Below are 21019 nucleotides of genomic sequence, written 5' to 3' on the forward strand. Positions count from 1 at the left end.
GAGTGAGATGAGAGGAGAAATGGGAAAGAAAACCCCTAATAAAAGGAATAGATAATCCCTCATTTTTATGACGTCACATGGCTGATTTTTTAGACAGTATGTAAATTTACTGTTTTAACTTCTCTATAACACTGTTACCAATTCAACATCCTCACTCAAATCTTCAAAAAAGAAATTAAAATTGAAATATATATTAAGGTCGTGGTGGTGTGTCAGGTAACGCCATGAGACTGACCGGGGGAGCTGGAGGGTCCCACCCTCACCTGGCCAGGCAGAGGTCACAGTCCCTAGAGAGAACTAGCAATCAACTCAGGTAATTTTTAAAAATCATTCACCTTGAAGTAAATTGATTTATTTTGATCAATGACGTCCTTAAATAATTGTTGAATATGCTTAAAAGTTCTAATATTTAATATTAACACTCTCCTACCAATAGAAATAATATGTAAAGATGAATAATCTAACTCCTAAATTTTTACATAATTTTAACCAATGACATATCTGGAATCTACCTCTTCTGTTTTCATATTGGCTGATTTAGATTTATATTTCAACCAATGACATGTCTGGAATTTACCTCCACTGTTCTACTATTGGCTGATTTAGATTTTAACCAATGACTTGTCTGGAATCTACTTCCATTGTTCTCCTATTGGCTGATTTAGAGAGTATGTCTCTAGATTATCTCTATTATCCTACATATCCACTTATAAACTTATTTTGAGAAATAAGCCTAAATATTTTATTTAATGTTTTAACTATATGGGAAATTGTTTAGCTTCTGTCAGGAAAACATAATACCTTATAGTATACTAGCGGCTTTGCCCCTAGCCTCTAGGGGCTTTGCCCCAAGAGATGACAACAACAAAAAATTCCCAAAAAAAAAATAAGAAGAATTAAAGAAATCTTCTACAAAAGAAATTTTCTACAAAAGAAATTTTCTACAAAAGAATTCTTCTACAAAAGAATATTTCTACAAAAGAATTCTTCTACAAAAAAAAAAAAAAAAAAAAAATGGGGGGAATTTTTTTTGTTTTTGGGGGGGTTGGGGGTGTCCCACCCCCCAAGAAAATAGCTTAAAACCACCACAGGACCAATAGGTATATACCCTGAAGAGTAGAATCCAATCGGTTCAGCGGTTACCGAGATCTTAAGGGACAGACAGACGGACAGACGGACAGACATCAAGCTACTTTGTATTATAGATTTGAAAAATTAATTTACTTAACCTTTAAGAAGCTATATAACCATGCAGGACACCCACCTTTATACAATACAATAAATGAAACTGAAATGATCTATGACATAAAAGTATTAATCTGTCAAATAACAAAGGGCAAAAAATCGCAAAACAATTTCTCGTGCGGCTTCAAAACCGATTAATATCCACTGGATTAGAATTGGTTCTCAGCCATTCTGAAAAACCATGTACAGCATCGTATTACAAACAATTTCCCACGGATATTAAAATAAAGATCATAAATTCAATACAAGTTTTCTTAGCCTCGGTTTTAGCAAAACTGGTTTTAATTTTTCATTTTGATATCCGAGGAAAGCTGTCTATAATAAAATACAATAAATAACTGTTATAGTTTTAAAAGGTTTTGTTTTTATGGAAGATATTAAGGTTAGGTTTTTACTTGTTATACGACCTAGCAAAAAAATAATTTGTCAACTCGCTTATGGCAAAAAGTGGTAACAAAATTTCAGTTTTGTTAGCTCTAAAAGGTTTATTTTCACAAATAGGTTATTATTTTATCTTGATCTGTGACCTAGGAAAATATTAATTTGTCAACTTGCAAACGGACAAAAAGTGGATGGAAGGAAAAGATTTATAGTTTGTGTTAAATATCTGGAGAAAATATCTGGGTCAACCTATATGCACAAATCAAATAAAAGAGGTTCCACAAAACAAAATTAAAACTTTTTCTACCAACTCAAAATGTTTAAAATGCTCACTCGTTATTTTTAGGTCCCTTGGGACTTCTAAAACAGTGGTCTCTAAATAGTTTGTCTGTGTGTCTGTATATGTGAAATGATGGCTTAACTTCAATTATTTTCACGGATTTTCATTTATTGCTTAGAAGTATTAAGTTTTCAATTTGTCAAAATAATACTTATATTTGCTGTTATTATAACAAATTTTTATTGCCTAACTTTTGCTTATTTGAATTAAATATCCATTATATAATGTATATTGTTTGTATTCCTTGTTTAATATTTAGGCCTTTAAATGCACAGGACCTGTACCCCTCCCCCCCTCCCTTCCTTTGTTTATAATTGTATAGTTGTATTATGTAGCAGGGATATTAAGGGATAAGACAATGAAGGATATAAATCCCCAATGATGATAAACAAATTACATTAAAATGTTTGGTTAAAACGTTCAGACACTACAAGTTTGGAATTAATAACGGATTTATTATTACACCAGATTATCGTGTAATCTAATAAAGTGAAACTTGTAGCGGGCTAAAATAATTATCCACCTCATCCCATCCTCTCCCACTGGTTAAACTAACTGACCAATAAATGACAGAAGAAAAAACAACCTAAATTTTTCCTATTTATAATATCCATATAAATGCTACATCCATTGAACCGACCAATCAAAATTATTATTAAGTTTAAAACTTTGGGTACCAGTATAATTTACAGTCAAATGTCCCCTCCCTCCGTGATAATATAAACTTTTATGTTTGTACTATAACTATATGTTGCTAAGAGAAAATATTATGGCTAAAACAATTATTTATGCATTTCATAATCTTATTGCATAATTTCAAAGTCTATTTTTTTAACTAGCCAATCTTATGTGTGGCTGTTATTACATAATAGTTAAGAAGAAGTGATTTCTTTTCTACAAAATATTTGGGGGTTCACTTCAAAGTTCCTAGTTAAGCAAAGAACAACCTTCCCCGTTATTTTGAAATAGAAATAAAAATAAAGGAGAAAGTAGTTTTTCGTATTTTTATATTTTGCTTTAGGTTAGGTTAAGTTATATTGGGAGTCACCACGAAGAAAAAACTTACCCCTTATTCTCAACTTAATTTTACAATAAGGGGACAAGGGGTTCGGTGTTCGATGGACTCTTAGATGGATAGCACCAAATAGTTTGTTACAAGACAAAAGAATGGTAGAATCCTCTATTCTGTAAGTGGGACCTCCTTAACCCAGCCCCCATAATTAAAAAAATATATATTTCTATCCTTTAGGTTTTTTTTTTATTGGTAATCCATGCAGGTTGCTCGAATCCTGAATGGCCCAAACTCAGCAGAACCTATCTCAACCTAACCTAAATAACCTTAACCTTAACCTTAACCTTAACCTTAACCCCTTGTAAAACTCAAAGTTGCATAATAATCTGAGATATATCACACCAATGATGATAAACAAAACTATCTGTAGATTTAATTACTGATTAAAGAATTTAAAAAAAACTCTTGGTTTGAACTAACCAAATAAGATTTAATAAAAAAACATAGTCTTTAAGCCAACGATTGAAAAAATGTGTAGAAAAATATGAATCACTCCTAGTAGTATTTTTTCATTTTATAATTAATAACCACATAAAACTTCTTAAACCCAAATCGATAATTCATAAAAATAATAATTATTATATTTCTTTGAGGTTGATAAGAAAAAATATTTTTATAATGGTTTGACAGGGGGATGAGTTATGTATCTTATTTGCAAATAATGGATCTTTCTAAAAGTTTGAAATATTGCATTCTAGCAAGACACAAACTTTGAGCATATCTGTGAAACATTTACTAAACACAGTGTTCCAAACAATCTTTCAGAATTTATCAGTTTTCAAACATCAGTTCTTTCATTTCAATCATTTCATGCCTATGAAAAATGTTATTTTCCAGTCTTACATCTGTTTGCCATACTTCAGCTGTTTCTTATTGGTTAAGTACATCTAAACATGAAGGATCAGTAAGCTTTTTTTTATAAAAAATCTTAAGTATTCATGAGACTATCTTGTTGGACAGTGCAGAATAGGTCAGGATAGTCCATGGCAGGAAATATCACAACAGGACAAGCTAAGGTAGAACAGAGACGCCAGTAGGACACAGTTGGTCAAGCCAGGGTTACCAGGACACAGCTAAACTGACCAGGAAACAGTAGGCCAGGTAATAGTAAATGCCAGGATACGTCAGTTTATACAAGAGTACATGCAAGGACACAGCTGGACAGGACACAGTGCTTACCGGGACACAGCTAGACAGACCAGGCCACAGTACATGCCAGGACATAGCTGGAAAGGACACAGCTGGACAAATTTCTGTACATGCCAGGACTCAGCTGGACTTGATACAGTACTTGCCAGGACACAGCTGGAAAGGCTAGGATTGAGCAGGTCAGGCCAGTGAACATGCAAGGACACAGCTGAACAGGTTAGGACACAACAGGACAGGACAGAAAACATGCCAGGACAAAGCTGGACAAGTTAGGATTCAGCAGATCAGGACAGAGAACATGCAAGGACAAAGCTGAACAAGTTAAGATGCAGCAGGTCAGGACAGAGAACATGCCAGGACAAAGCTGGACAAGTTAAGATGCAGCAGGTCAGGACAGAGAACATGCCAGTACACAGCTGAACAGGTCAGGATGCAGCAGGTCAGTCCAATGTACATGCCAGGTCACAGCTGGACATATTAGGATGCAGCAGGTCAGGCCAGAGTACATGCCAGGACACAGTTAAACTTTTTTCCATGGAAGAAACTTTTACAATTTGTGCAAGTTTTAAGAAGGGACACTACACACAAGCACTCTACACACAAACACACCTACCAATACGGACACACACACAAACACTCACACTCAAACATCTATCCATACGGACTCACACACTCACACATACACAAACACACCAATACACACACATTTACACACACACTCACACACACTGTACACACGGGCACAAGTCTCAAGAAGTGTGTTACAGGGATAAGGTTTAACATTCTCATAAACATATTTTTAAAATAGAAAATCAGAATAACCTAGTAGTTTTTTTGAAAGCTTATACAAAAGCCTGAATTTCACTTAGACATAGACATAATAGCAAACTGTTTTACCTGTTATTTACTTCAACAATGTGTCCAACCATAATCATAACTACGAGAAAATTGTGTTTAAGTAACTGTCTTATGTGGGGCTATAGCACTTACACATCCAGCAAATTTACAGTTGATGTATTTTTGGCAAAATGTTTTCTTCCTTTTTCTCATGCCATAAATACATCTGACACTGGCATTTACACATCCATACTTTTTCAATTATATGTCATAAATACATCCAACACTGGCAAATACACATCTAGATTAATTTATATGAATATTTGTTTACAATGAATTAGATTTTGTACAGTATGTATAGGTTTTAAACTTTTTACCCTATTTTAGTTACTCTCCCCCTATTTACTTCCCTTTTTCTCAAGATGCTCCCAACAAAACATCATCAATACATTTGCGCATGTGGTCAAATTATTGCTATAGAATATACTAGCGGATTCGACACTAGCATCTAGGGGCTTCATCCCAAGACACGTATGAAAGTCCAATCCCCTCCCCTTATTGTTGTTTTGTGTGTCATTATCAGCGTAGTATATCAAACAATGTCATCGTTTTTACTTTAAGCGAAAAAGTGGGGATTTTTTTTAATCTTGGGGGGTTGCAGTGTCCCTACTAAAAAAGTGTTTAACTAAACAGTACATATATGCTCGCTACTTAACAACTATATAATAATATCATAATATTTCTTTTTAAAAACGGATATTCCAAATTATAGAGTAGCTTCGCTACTAAAAAAAGTGTTTAACAAAACAGTACATATATGCTCGCTACTTTACAACTATATAATAACATCATAATATTGTATTATGTATATAGTATTTATGACAAATAATTGAAAAAGTATGGATGTGTAAATGCCAGTGTCAGATGTATTTTTGACATACGTTTAAAAATGTTGGATGTATTTTTGCCAGTGTTGGATGTATTTATGGCATGAGAATCGATTTTACTGTCATTTATACAGTAAAAATTCAGTTTGTCATAAATACATCCATTGTACTGGCATAAACACATCCACTGTAAATTTGCTGGATGTGTAAATGGCAGTCCCCCTCTTATGTTAATATAAAAATCATCACTGAAATCAACCATGAATCTTGATTGTTAAACATATTCTAAATCTGTGCTCTTGAAGAAGATGGACAAGTGCCACTTTATACACTCATATACACTTAAGGATGGGGATAAGAATATCATTTCTCGTATTCATTCGAATCCGGTTCTTACCAATACGAAAAAACTATGTCTATCATGTCTAATTTACATTTCAATGTACCCTCCCTCCCTTCTTTTTAAATTAATCTATATTTATAAAAAATATTTTTGATCAACTTTGTATTATTTTTTAAGGATCTATATATCTGTTCGTGGATTCACCTTCATACAAATAAATAGGAACAGAGATTCATTTTCTTCAGAAAAAAAATACACGAAAGTCCCAATGTTTTGATATGAGTTAATCAAATTATGATTCATGTTTTTATATTTGAGCGTTTATTTAGAAACCCATTTCTTTTACCTATATAATTAACTAAAATATACTTCTTTGCAGGGAGTGAGGGGACATAGAACTGTAAATTACACTGGTACCCAAATAAAAAAATCACATTGGTTGGATTTAAAACTTTGAGTACTTTTATCAGATCTTGATTGGTCCATTTATTTTATAGTAGTGTCCAAACCCCTCACCCAATAATTGAACATATTGTAATTTTGTATATCATTATTATGAATTTCTATTGTCCTATGCATTGAGATCCCTGACATATTAGGGTCAACCTCTTTGGTAGATATTTTTCTTTAGCATGGTGGCTACTATTATGATACATTTATAAATGCATATTTTTATGTGTAATAACCTAGGCAGGGAGGGGACATTAGACTGTTTATTATACTAGTCACCAAAGTTTTATTATAATGTTTTTTTTTCGTTGGCTTAACAACTTTGAGGTGTGTTAGTAAATTTTGATTGGTTGGTTCATTAAGTTAGGTGTCTAAACGTTTCAATTGTAATCTGATTTTGTGTGTAATTTTTGGTTAAATAAATATATCAATTTATCGATCATTTATCTCTATAGATACCTGGATATTAGCTCAAATATTTTTCTTAAAGAATTTGATGTGATCTTAGTTTTTTAGGGGTTGAGCGTGGTACGTTACCCCTGTTGCCCACTCCATTAGATTCCCTTTCTTGCCTGACTTGCAAATTGCTGCATTATGAAAATTAAACCAGGGTTCGGAAGCCGCGCCTCAGCCGCGCATAAGCCTCAGTTTTAAACCTGCTTGTGATCAGAAAAATAAATTTCAGAAAGAAGGATTGTCTGCCAAAGAGCAGTTTTATACATCCAGCTAAATTTTATAGTGATAAAATGACGATTTCAGTGAGGCTTACACGCGGCTTACGCGCGGCTTCCGATCCCTGAATTAAACTAAAATGATTTCTATGAGCTTTGTACATCTCTTAGATATACGTTGTATGTCTTTATGAGTATGTTTTAGCGGCAATAATAAAATGATAATGCCACAAGCAAAACTCAAGGAATGGACTTGGTATGGTTGGCATAAAAGGTGTGAACCGGTACCTATCATATCATGATATGTTATGAGCTCAAATATAAAGTATTATTTTAAAGAATAAACTTTTCAAAATAATTATTTTTAAGGAATGGTCTTGGTATGGTTAGCATTTGTGGTGTGAACCGATACCTGTAAGATCCTAAACTGTTATGAGCTTAATTATAAAGTATTATTTTTAAGGAATGGACTTGGTATGGTTGGAATAAGTGGAGTGAACCGGTACCTTATCAGATACTGATATGTTATGAGCTCAATTATAAAGTATTCTTTTTAAGAAACTAACTTTTAACAATGAATATTTTCAAGGAATGGACTTGGTATGGTTGGCATGTGTGGAGTGAACCGGTACCTGTCAGATCCTGATATGGTTGCTGCTCAGCTAGTTGAACAAGAATACCTGCAAGCCTTAGGTAAAGTCCAGTACAAAAAAAATAGTAGCAAACTTGCAAATCAGTTCAGTTCAGTCGCGTCTCTCTTTTGGACTGTGGAGTCCAGAGAATACGGCCACCCTGCTCCTCCATGAATTCCTTTTTTGGCAAGTGCTTCAGCTTCTCCCCATGTTAATTTCAAATTAAAGAGGTCCTTTTCAGTGCTCCGCCTCCAGGTCATTTTTGGTTGTCCCCGTTTTCGTTTACCAGTGGTGGGGTTCCATTTTAAGCACTTTTTTGGAAACCTATTTTGTTCCATTCTGAGCACATGTCCTAGCCATCTTAGTCTTTTAAATTTCACTTCTGCTTCAATACTATTGCACTTGGTCTTAGCATACAGCTCAATGTTTGATATTTTGTTTGGCCAGAATATTTTGCAAATTCTTCTTAGGCAGCTATTGTGAAATGCATTAAGTTGATTTGTTTCAGTTTTCACAGTTCTCCAGCATTCAGCTCCATAAAGAAGAACTGATTTTACATAACTGTTGTAAAGTCTGATTTTTGTTTTCAGAGCAAGTTTCTTTGAATTCCAAACGTTGTGTAGACTGTTGAAAGCAACCCTAGCCTTATCAATCCTGGTTTTAATATCAGCTTTTGAGCCATTTTCACTGCTGATAACACTCCCCAAATAGGTGAATTTGTTGCTTTGTTTCAATTGTTCACCATTTATTGTTATAGTTTGATCAGGGTTTGTAGGTATATTCATAATTTCAGTCTTCTTGACATTAACAAAGAGCCCGACTTGTCCTGCGTATTTGACTAGTCTATCTGTCTTAGCTTGTAGATGTTTAATTGTTTCTGAAATCAGTGCCAGATCATCAGCAAAGTCCAGATCTTCTAGGTGTCCTAGTATGCCCAGCTGGAGACCACGTTTTTTGTCCTCTGTGGTTTTCTTCATCACCCAGTCAATGACCAATATAAATAGAATAGGTGATAAAATGCATCCCTGTCTAACTCCAGTGCTTATTTTAAAGAAATCAGATGTCTTATTGTTTCCAACTGAAACACAGGCTTGGAAGTTGTCATAAAATTTAGTTATCATAATTATCATCTTTTCAGGTATACCATAACTTCTTAGTATTTTCCAGAGTGTTTGTCTGTGTATGGAGTCAAAGGCCTTAGAGAAATCAACAAAATTTACATGGAGTGGCTTGTTAAATTCAACACATTGTTCAATAACTGTCCTAAGGGTGAAAATTTGGTCAACACAGCCTCTTCCAGCACGGAACCCAGCTTGTTCTTCTCTTAGTTTATTGTCAATTTTCTCATCAATTCTGTTTAAAATAACTTTACACAGGACCTTGCTTGGGATAGAAAGCAGCATAATTCCTCTCCAATTATCACAATTGTTCAAATCTCCCTTCTTAGGTAGTTTTATGATTATACCTTTAGACCAGTCAGTTGGTATCTTTTCTTGTCTCCAAATTTTATCAAAGAGATCAGTCAGAGTCCTAGCAGAAAGATCTATGTCTGCCTTAAGCATTTCAGCAGTTATCAAGTCAGGTCCAGGTGCTTTGTCGTTCTTTAGACTATGTATAGCAGCTTTAACTTCTTGAATAGTTGGTGGTCTTGTGTCTATGTCTATTTCATGTCCTGGTTCTGGTTCAGCAGTAATTTCAGGTTCAGGTCTGTTCAACACTTCTTCAAAATGCGATTTCCACCTTTCAGCAACTTCTTTTTCTGTAGTGAGTAATTTACCATCTTTAGCCTTGATAGTTTCACCACTTTTTTTGTTATATTTGCCACTTAATTGCTTGGTTATGTTGTATACTGTTTTCATGTTACCGAAGTCAGCTGCTCTCTGGGCCTTTTCAGCCAGATTGTCAATGTAATCTCTCTTGTCTTTCCTTGTGCGCTTTTTGACTTCTTTGTCTTTAGCAGTATATTCAGCTCTTAAATTGCCCATGTCAGCCAAATGTTGAGCATTATGAATTTTGTTTTTAAGATTCTTTCTCTCTTCTATTTTGTTCCATGTTTCTTCAGAGATCCAGTCCTTTTTCTCTGGTTTCTTGTGTCCTAGGATTTCCTTAGCAGTAGATTGAAAGTTTTCTTTAATTGAAGTCCATGTGATCTCAGTCTCGTCATTTAGGTCCTCTAAGACTTGAAATCTATTTCTGAGTTTTAAGACAAATTCATTCTTTATCACTGGGTCCTTTAATCTTGAAGAATCATATTGTCTGCCAATCTCACTCTTTTTATCATGGCCAGTACGCTTCAGCTTTAATTTAATCTTACTGACAACTAGTTCATGGTCACTGAATATGTCGGCTCCTCTATAGCTCCTACAGTCTTGCATTGATTTGACCCATTTTCTATTGATCATAATATGGTCAATCATGTTTCTTGTTTGTCCATCAGGTGTTGTCCAGGTATATTTGTGAATGTTTTTGTGTTGGAATAATGTACCTCCTACGACCATATCATTATTTAAACAGAATTCAAGTAAAAGTTCTCCATTTTCATTTCTTGTACCTATGCCAAAGTGTCCCATTGCATTTTCCACTCCAGTCCTGTCAGTTCCTACTTTAGCATTCATATCTCCAAGAACTAGACACATGTCATGTTTGGGTACTGAGTTTCTGATTGATTGCAGTTGATCATAAAACTCTTGTTTTACTTCTTTACTTTTGTCATTTGTTGGGGCATAGCATTGGATAAGGGTCAACTTGCAGTGCCTTGATTGGAATCTAGCCTTAATTATTCTGTCTGATATAGGTTTCCAGTCTATTAGTGAATTGACATGTCGTTTTTGGATAATTATAGCAACCCCATACATATGTTGACTTTCATGACCAGAATAAAGTATTAGGTGGCCATCTTTGGTTGTGGTTTGTCCTTGTCCTGTCCATCTACATTCTGCAATTCCAAGTATTCCGATATTGTAACTTGTCATTTCTTTAACTACTTGGGCTGTTTTAGTTGACTCATACATTGTTCTAACATTCCAGGTTCCTATCTTACAGCTTTGCTTAGAACTTATTGGTCCTGTCATCAAGTTGATAGCTTCCTTTCGGGTTTCACCATCATCTTTCATATTCTCAGTAAACTGAGCATCAGTTCCAACAGTTCTTGTTTCATGCACACCTCTGGCTGTGTTAAAGCCATAAGTGTTTGAGGTTTTGTGGGTGGTTTCGCTAACTGTGATGATTTTTTACAGGTAGGATAGTTAGTCCTACGCAAACCTTTCATATCCCTGGAAGGAAGGGTGACTGGTAAGGGGAGGGACGTCAATATCCCCCAGTACTTCAAGAAGTACCTCCTGCCCTCCAAACTTGCAAATAATGGTGTCTAAATCTATGTCAGTTGCGTGACAATATTTGTAGAATTAAGGCACATTTCAACAGCAATTAAAGGACATTTATATGACCTTCAGACAAAGATTGGGCAATCAAACGGTTGGTTGTCTGACAGGCACGACCAAATGTTTAGCATAATTTATATTTGAGATATGTATACCCATGGACTCTAGAATTGATAATGACTAAACTTCTAGTTGTTAGGCGTTAGGGAAATAGAATAAAACCTGCATAAGAAACAAAAGTTATAACAGTGTCAAAAAGGTTATTTCAAGCGTGTTTTTTAAAGGACGATACATGAAAAAAATGTCAATATATGTTTACAAGCTTTATATAACTTTTTGCCGTTTTTTTTCCATAAATTATAGTTATTGATAATGTTTAGTAAATGCCAAAAGTGCCCCCAGCAAAAACAAGTTCCAGCTGTTGATGGATTTGTCTGTAAATCTGTCCAATGGAAAACTTGTGAAGAACATCAGCATATTTCCATCCCTACAGGTCACACTTGTACATCCAGATATGACCAGGTAATTAGTATTTTTATGCCAGTTTAGTGGTAAAGATACTCTATAACTAGCTATTGTTAGTCAATCTTCCCCTCCCTATCTTTTTCTCCCCAATGATCACACTTGTACATCCACATATGACCAGGTAATTTAAATTTTCATTCAAGTTTAAGTGGTAAAGATACTCTACAAATTGCTATTGTTGGTCAATCGGTTCATTAGATAATTTTGAGTTAGTTATTGTGTTTTCATGTATAGGAATTAAAAATAATCATATAGTAAATTCTACTTAATAAATATGTTTAAACTTCATTATAAGATAGGTACTTTTTTCACATGATCTAATTACCTTCCTATAAATTTTACCCCCCGAGGAACATAATGTTTTTTTTCGGGGCGGGGGGGAGTTACCCTCTCAAAAGATTATTGGGGGTTATTTACCTCTCCCAATAGATTTCAGATTACTACCCTCAAGCAAATTTTATTCCAATCCCCTCCAAATAAAAATTACCCTTTAGATTATTTTAAGAACCTCCCAAAAAAAGATTAGGCGTCATTGCTAATACACATAAAGAATGTGTTATTTCACTGTTATATTGCTTGACTTGATTTTCCATTTACACTGCGTGATTGTACTTTTAATTCTACATTTCCTAATTAGATGTAAAGAGTAAGATGTAGCTATTTTGTCTTTTTGCCCTCTTTTAACATGAATTATTTGATAATTATAATTTTAATAGGCATAACCAATTTATATTAAAAAACAAGTTTATATGTATATTCATTTGGATTAATTGACAATTATTTTGACTTTTAATTATCCAGTAATTATTAATACGGAATAAGTAACTAATAATTTATTTTACAAATTTTTAGGTTCAAATTTTTTTACTTTTAAAAGTTCTTTTTATACTAAAAATTTTACCTCAAAGATTATTAAATTTAATCAAATTTTCATTTAATAATGTGACTGAATATATGTTTAATGCCTAAATACAAAACAAATCACAAATCTGTATATTAATAATATAATAATGTAACCCTGGTTCTCAAGTTAATTAATGGACTCAATGCTAATCCATATGTAGCTTAACCTCCAAATACATCCTGAGACCAGAGACTAAACATAAACTAACCTTGAATATCAGAACATAAGATTTATGGTAACACATATCCTGAATAAGCAAAGACTAAACATACAACAGATCTATAGTATAGATGTATACACAGACAACTACCTCCCTTCCTTTCTCCCTCTAGTGTTTTACACTGATAAACATACGATACCAAAAAAACAATTAGGGTATAGTCCTTTCCATGACATCGCTCCATATGGGGCGATGATTTTCTATAGCTCCTTCAAGGAGCTATAGCATAGCCTCTTATCATATGGAGCGATGTGATAGCCCCTTTTAAGGAGCGTTCATATCGCCTCTTATGATAAGAGGCTATGCTATAGCTCCTTCATGGCCTCTTAATAGCTCCTTTGAAGGGGCGTTAATATCGCCTCTTATGATAAGAGGCTATACTATAGCCCCATGATGGCTCCTTCATAGCCTCTCCATCGCCCCTCCATAGTCCTTTACCTCCAGTGCCCCTTCATCGCTCCTTCATCGCCCCTACATCGCTCCTTCATCTCTCCTTCTTGAAATTTATATTAAATTGTACTTTGATGGCCCCTACATCGCCCCTACATCGCCCCTACATCGCCCCTACATCGCTCCTTCATCTCTAATTCTTGAATTTTATATTACATTGTACTTTGATGGCCCCTACATCGCTCCTCCATCGCCCCTACATCGCTCATACATCGCCCCTACATCGCTCCTTCATCTCTCCTTCTTGAAATTTATATTACATTGTACTTTGATGGCCCCTACATCGCTCCTCCATCGCCCCTTCATCGCTCCTCCATCGCCCCTACATCGCTCCTTCATCTCTCCTTCTTGAAATTTATATTACATTGTACTTTGATGGCCCCTACATCGCTCCTCCATGGCCCCTTCATCGCTCCTACATCGCCCCTACATCGCTCCTTCATCTCTCCTTCTTGAAATTTATATTACATTGTACTTTGATGGCCCCTACATCGCTCCTCCATCGCCCCTTCATCGCTCCTACATTGCCCCTACATCTCTCCTTCATCTCTCCTTCTTGATATTTATATTACATTGTACTTTGATGGCCCCTACATTGCTCCTCCATCGCCCCTACATCGCTCCTCCATGGCCCCTACATCGCTCCTTCATCTCTCCTTCTTGAAATTTATATTACATTGTACTTACTTTGATGGCCCTTACATCGCTCCTCCATCGCCCCTGCATCGCTCCTCCATCGCCCCTACATCGCTCCTCCATCGCCCCTACATCGCTCCTCCATGGCCCCTACATCGCTCCTCCATCCCCTTACATCGCTCCTTCATCTCTCCTTCTTGATATTTATATTACATTGTACTTTGATGGCCCCTACATCGCTCCTCCATCGCCCCTACATCGCTCCTCCATGGCCCCTACATCGCTCCTTCATCTCTCCTTCTTGAAATTTATATTACATTGTACTTACTTTGATGGCCCTTACATCGCTCCTCCATCGCCCCTTCATCGCTCCTCCATCGCCCCTACATCGCTCCTCCATCGCCCCTACATCGCTCCTCCATGGCCCCTACATCGCTCCTCCATCCCCTTACATCGCTCCTCCATCGCCCCTACATCGCTCCTATATCGCTCCTACATCGCCCCTACATCGCTCCTTCATCTCTCCTTCTTGAAATTTATATTACATTGTACTTACTTTGATGGCCCCTACATCGCTCCTCCATTGCCCCTATATTGCTCCTACATCGCCCCTACATCGCTCCTTCATCTTTCCTTCTTGAAATTTATATTACATTGTACTTACTTTGATGGCCCCTACATCGCTCCTCCATCGCCCCTTCATTGCTCCTCCATCGCCCCTACATCGCTCCTCCATCGCTCCTACATCGCCCCTACATCGCTCCTTCATCTCTCCTTCTTGAAATTTATATTACATTGTACTTTGATGGCCCCTACATCGCTCCTCCATCGCCCCTTCATCGCTCCTACAACGCCCCTACATCGCCCCTATATCGCTCCTACATCGCCCCTACATCGCTCCTTCATCTCTCCTTCTTGAAATTTATATTACATTGTACTTACTTTGATGGCCCCTACATCGCTCCTCCATCGCCCCTACATCGCTCCTCCATCGCCCCTACATCGCTCCTCCATCGCCCCTACATCGCTCCTCCATCGCCCCTATATCGCTCCTACATCGCCCCTACATCGCTCCTTCATCTCTCCTTCTTGAAATTTATATTACATTGTACTTACTTTGATGGCCCCTACATCGCTCCTCCATCGCTCCTTCATCTCTCCTTCTTGAAATTTATATTACATTGTACTTACTTTGATGGCCCCTACATCGCTCCTCCATCGCCCCTACATTGCTCCTACATCGCTCCTTCATCTCTCCTTCTTGAAATTTATATTACATTGTACTTTGATGGCCCCTACATCGCTCCTCCATCGCTCCTTCATCTCTCCTTCTTGAAATTTATATTACATTGTACATACTTTGATGGCCCCTACATCGCTCCTCCATCGCCCCTACATCGCTCCTTCATCTCTCCTTCTTGAAATTTATATTACATTGTACTTTGATGGCCCCTACACCGCTCCTCCATCGCCCCTTCATCGCTCCTTCATCGCCCCTACATTTTTCCTTCATCTCTCCTTCTTGAAATTTATATTACATTGTACTTTGATGGCTCCTACATCGCTCCTTCATCGCCCCTAAATCTCTCCTTCTTGAAATTTATATTACATTGTAGGGGCGATGTAGGAGCGATGAAGGGGCGATGGAGGAGCGATGTAGGGGCGATGTAGGAGCGATGAAGGGGCGATGGAGGAGCGATGTAGGGGCCATCAAAGTAAGTACAATGTAATATAAATTTCAAGAAGGAGAGATGAAGGAGCGATGTAGGGGCGATGTAGGAGCGATGAAGGGGCGATTGAGGAGCGATGTAGGGGCCATCAAAGTACAATGTAATATAAATTTCAAGAAGGAGAGATGAAGGAGCGATGTAGGGGCGATGTAGGGGCGATGTAGGAGCGATGTAGGGGCGATGGAGGAGCGATGTAGGGGCCATCAAAGTAAGTACAATGTAATATAAATTATAAGAAGGAGAGATGAAGGAGCGATGTAGGGGCGATGTAGGAGCGATGAAGGGGCGATGTAGGAGCGATGAAGGGGCGATGGAGGAGCAATGAAGGGGTGATGGAGGAGCGATGTAGGGGATATAGGGGCCATAAAAGTACAATGTAATATAAATTTGGAGAAGGAGCGATGAAGGGGCGATGGAGGAGCGATGTAGGAGCGATGTAGGGGCGATGGAGGAGCGATGTAGGGGTCATCAAAGTACAATGTAATATAAATTTCAAGAAGGAGAGATGAAGGAGCGATGTAGGGGCGATGGAGGAGCGATGAAGGGGCGATGGAGGAGCGATGTAGGGGCCATCAAAGTACAATGTAATATAAATTTCAAGAAGGAGAGATGAAGGAGCGATGTAGGGGCGATGTAGGAGCGATGAAGGGGCGATGGAGGAGCGATGTAGGGGCCATCAAAGTACAATGTAATATAAATTTCAAGAAGGAGAGATGAAGGAGCGATGTAGGGGCGATGTAGGAGCGATGTAGGGGCGATGGAGGAGCGATGTAGGGGTCATCAAAGTACAATGTAATATAAATTTCAAGAAGGAGAGATGAAGGAGCGATGTAGGGGCGATGTAGGAGCGATGAAGGGGCGATGGAGGAGCGATGTAGGGGCGATGTAGGAGCGATGAAGGGGCGATGGAGGAGCGATGTAGGGGCGATGTAGGAGCGATGAAGGGGCGATGGAGGAGCGATGTAGGGGCCATCAAAGTAAGTACAATGTAATATAAATTTCAAGAAGGAGAGATGAAGGAGCGATGTAGGGGCGATGTAGGAGCGATGTAGGGGCGATGGAGGAGCGATGTAGGGGTCATCAAAGTACAATGTAATATAAATTTCAAGAAGGAGAGATGAAGGAGCGATGTAGGGGCGATGTAGGAGCGATGAAGGGGCGATGGAGGAGCGATGTAGGGGCCATCAAAGTACAATGTAATATAAATTTCAAGAAGGAGAGATGAAGGAGCGATGTAGGAGCGATGAAGGGGCGATGAAGGAGCGATGTACGGGGCGATGGAGGAGCGATGTAGGGGCGATGGAGGAGCGATGAAGGGGCGATGGAGGAGCGATGTAGGGGCCATCAAAGTACAATGTAATGTAAATTTCAAGAAGGAGAGATGAAGGAGCGATGTAGGGGCGATGGAGGAGCGATGAAGGGGCGATGGAGGAGCGATGTAGGGGCCATCAAAGTACATTGTAATGTAAATTTCAAGAAGGAGAGATGAAGGAGCGATGTAGGGGCGATGGAGGAGCGATGAAGGGGCGATGGAGGAGCGATGTAGGGGCCATCAAAGTACAATGTAATGTAAATTTCAAGAAGGAGAGATGAAGGAGCGATGTAGGAGCGATGAAGGGGCGATGGAGGAGCGATGGAGGAGCGATGTAGGGGCCATCAAAGTACCATGTAATAAAAATTTCAAGAAGGAGAGATGAAGGAGCGATGTAGGAGCGATGTAGGGGCCATCAAAGTACAATGTAGTATAAATTTCAAGATGGAGAGATGAAGGAGCGATGTAGGAGCGATGAAGGGGCGATGGAGGAGCGATGTAGGGGCCATCAAAGTAAGTACAATGTAATATAAATTTCAAGAAGGAGAGATGAAGGAGCGATGTAGGGGCCATCAAGGAACTCAGATATATATATAAAATCGTGAAGGGGCCATGAAGAGGCGATATTTTATTAAATAGCCCCTTGGGATAAGAGGACATATCATTACCTCTTTAGAAGGAGCGATTATGGAGCGATAAAGGATCATTTAATCGCCTCTTAGGGCAAGGGGCTATCAAATCGCTCCTTTCAAGGAGTCATAACATCGCCTCTTGTTATAAGGGGCTATTAAATCGCTCCTTTCAAGGAGCCAATACATCGCCCCTTGTCATAAGAGGCGATCAATTAAAATCATCGCCCCATATGGAGCGATGTCATGGAAAGGACTATACCCAACAATTATTCTCAAAAAAAACACAGACTTAGCATAAATAAATGAAGGTTATTAGAAAATTCAAAATAAAATTTTAAATACCTTTTTGATAAACAAAGAAAACCTTACATATGATATTAAAAGTACCAAATTTACCTAAAAAAAACATAAACTAAGCATAAATAAACATAAAATATTTGATAATACAAAATGAAACTACTAATACCTTCTGTGTAGACTTAGACCAATTATAATCTAACTTAGGATATTGAAAGTATCAAATTTACCTCGAAAAGAACAAAGACTCAGCATTAATATACATTATACATAGGATTTTAAATAACCTTCAAAATAAACACATATCATTTAGTAAAAACATTCAAAATATCGAATTTCTAGTTTGTGTCAGTTTGAATTTAACAAAGCAATCGATAAAAATCTAGAAATTTATTGAAACATTACATGAGAATGATAGGGCATGCATGACGTTTAATCTTTTTTTCCTTAATAGCTATTATTTACCAATAGCATAATTTTAGTCTAAAGAGTTTAGAGCAAATTAATCATCATCTATTTCAAACATAAAAGTAAGATTATGATAAATCTTAGTTCTCAAAGTTTGAAATATATTTAGTCCAAGTCTGTATATCCGGATTATGTGTTATAAAACAGCTGACTATTATACACACACACACATTTTCTCACATTCCTTACAATTTTGATTAAATCATTTTAATTACATATATAAAAAAACAAAACAATAACTTGATATAAAAACCCCAAAATTTAACAATGTAAAATTTAGTTAAGTGTTACCAAAAACTGCCTAAAATTTCTGTTTACTATTAGTTAGTAAACATGACCTTTTAAGAATATTATCTCACTGTTTTACTGTACAATACTTTCTTGTTTTTGTAAGCTTATTATTGCTGAGCTACTCTGAGATAATTTCATTATAAAAATATTTAATAACGTTTGTAAAATAGTTTTATTGAATGGGGAAAAACAATTTTTAATATATTTAAAAGGTTTTAACTTCATTTTACTCCTTTATGATTATTTTACACGAAGAAAAACAGTTTTCATTTAATTATGTAATGCACATAATGATAACGAACAGAAATCAATGAAAATCAATTAAATACACTTTTATCAATTAGTTTTTTTAAAATTTCAAAACGTGTTTTATAAAGTTTAGCTTCCTTAACTGTGCTTGGCTGTCTAAAACTTAAACTTTTTATACCTCGACACGAAAGGTTCTAAACCTTTAAACAACAACAAAATTAATTTGTCAGTTTACTCAATCATTTGACTTTTGTGGGGTGTTTCTCTTAACTTGCCTAGTCGAACACAGAAACCACAATCCCTTATTATTGAAAATAAGGAAGGAATATTATTTCATTTCAGGTTAGGTTAGGTTAAATTGGGTAGCCCTTTAGGGTTAGGGCTCCGCAGGTACAATCTACCATCCAACCTTTCAGTACTTTTGGCAAAATTCAACTTTTTTTTAACTTTGCTTTTGTGAATTTATCATATTAATAATTTATGTTATTTTTTTTTCAGGGAGTTTGAGAATATTTGTCGGATTCTTTACTCTGAAAGATGTCCTGGAGATTTAGCTGAGGACACCATTAAACTATTCTATGATCATACATTTCAAATAGGTACATTCTAACTAAACTATTCTATGATCATACATTTCAAATAGGTACATTCTAATTAAACTATTCTATGATCATACATTTCAAATAGGTACATTTTAGTTAAAATATTCTAAGATCATACATTTTAAAATTTGGAAAATTCTAATTCGACTATTATTCTATGATTATAAATTTTTATAGGTAGTTTGTACCTGACCATATTGACCTACACTAACTACTTCTACCTGGGGTCTCCTGTTATGCCTTTAGCGGTCAACATTCATGAACGAAGGTCAGTATCTATCTATCTTTAAATATCAAAGAGGTAACTTTTTTCTAGTAGTGATTTCTCTAGGGAAGGTTGAGGTAACCTCCCCCAAAATAGATATAATCTTCCAAGGACCTAATAGAAGCCTCACTGTAAAGGAGGACCATATCGGTTGTGCGGTTAGCGAGATCTTAACCTACAGACAACTTGTTAGTTTTACGTCCTTGAAGAAAAAAAAATGCCCCTTCCAACCCGGATTAAAATTCAATAAATACGTAGAATAAATTTTTTAGAAAAAGTTTTACGTCAGAGCTTTTATACTTTGTTCAATAATATCCACTTTTACCTTTCAAGTTTGGACAACTCAACATAAGAAATATATTTTAGACGTGAGGTTTTATAATTTAGTAGCACTGCTTCTTTTAAACAACTATTGTATGTCCGTACGCTTCGCTCCTAGCAACTTTGGACTCAATTCGAAAGGATAGGTAAAGCAGAAAAATAGCCTAAAACCATCCTGTGACCTTAATATAAAATGATATAGGTTAAAAGCATAAAAGGTTCCACAAAATGGAAAATCAAAAGATTTAGGCTACAGACGAGAAACCTTACTACTTTTATGCTCTAATTTAATGTATATAATATAGATTTGAAATTTAATCAAGTGTGACTAAGGGTGAATAAAGCTTTCGTAATCTTGAATTATCATTTTTGATAGGAAGGATTATTGAGTCTGCAATTGCCCATCTAGGATAGATAATCTATTGTATTATAGGTTTAAATCAAGCCACTCGATGTTCTGGGCTCGTGTTCTCTGTGATATACCCGCTCTTGCTAAATACAGGTTAGTTACCGTTTATGAGATCTTAAATGGCACACAACAAGGTACAATGTTATAAGCAAAGCATCTCAATGATCAAGTACTAAAAATGTAAGTATGTCGTAAAACATTTAAGCAGTTTTGTCAACTATTTTACTTACAATTTTCTTTCGACTCTTACAATACATATATACTCCTTTTTCTAAAAGAGTTGATGTTCGTTTGTCCTACAGTTTCAGGGCTTCTCTTTTA

At 36.5% G+C, this 21019-nt stretch overlaps 1 protein-coding gene across 4 annotated transcripts in view; it reads left to right on the plus strand.

Moving 5' to 3' along the window:
• LOC145321806 (uncharacterized) overlaps positions 1-21019 on the plus strand; it is a 163199-nt gene that overhangs the window by 63807 nt on the left and 78373 nt on the right. For all 4 annotated transcript variants that reach the window (XM_080163426.1, XM_080163428.1, XM_080163429.1 and 1 more), the window contains exons 16-21: positions 199-313; positions 7965-8068; positions 11768-11909; positions 19600-19700; positions 19881-19971; positions 20723-20791. In XM_080163426.1, the coding sequence (XP_080019552.1) occupies positions 199-313; positions 7965-8068; positions 11768-11909; positions 19600-19700; positions 19881-19971; positions 20723-20791 (622 nt within the window). The remainder of the gene's footprint in view (positions 1-198; positions 314-7964; positions 8069-11767; positions 11910-19599; positions 19701-19880; positions 19972-20722; positions 20792-21019) is intronic.

The sequence above is a fragment of the Acartia tonsa genome, chromosome 6 (genome assembly GCF_053477335.1).
Source record: "Acartia tonsa isolate MP-2025a chromosome 6, ASM5347733v1, whole genome shotgun sequence".
NCBI lineage: Eukaryota > Metazoa > Arthropoda > Copepoda > Calanoida > Acartiidae > Acartia > Acartia tonsa.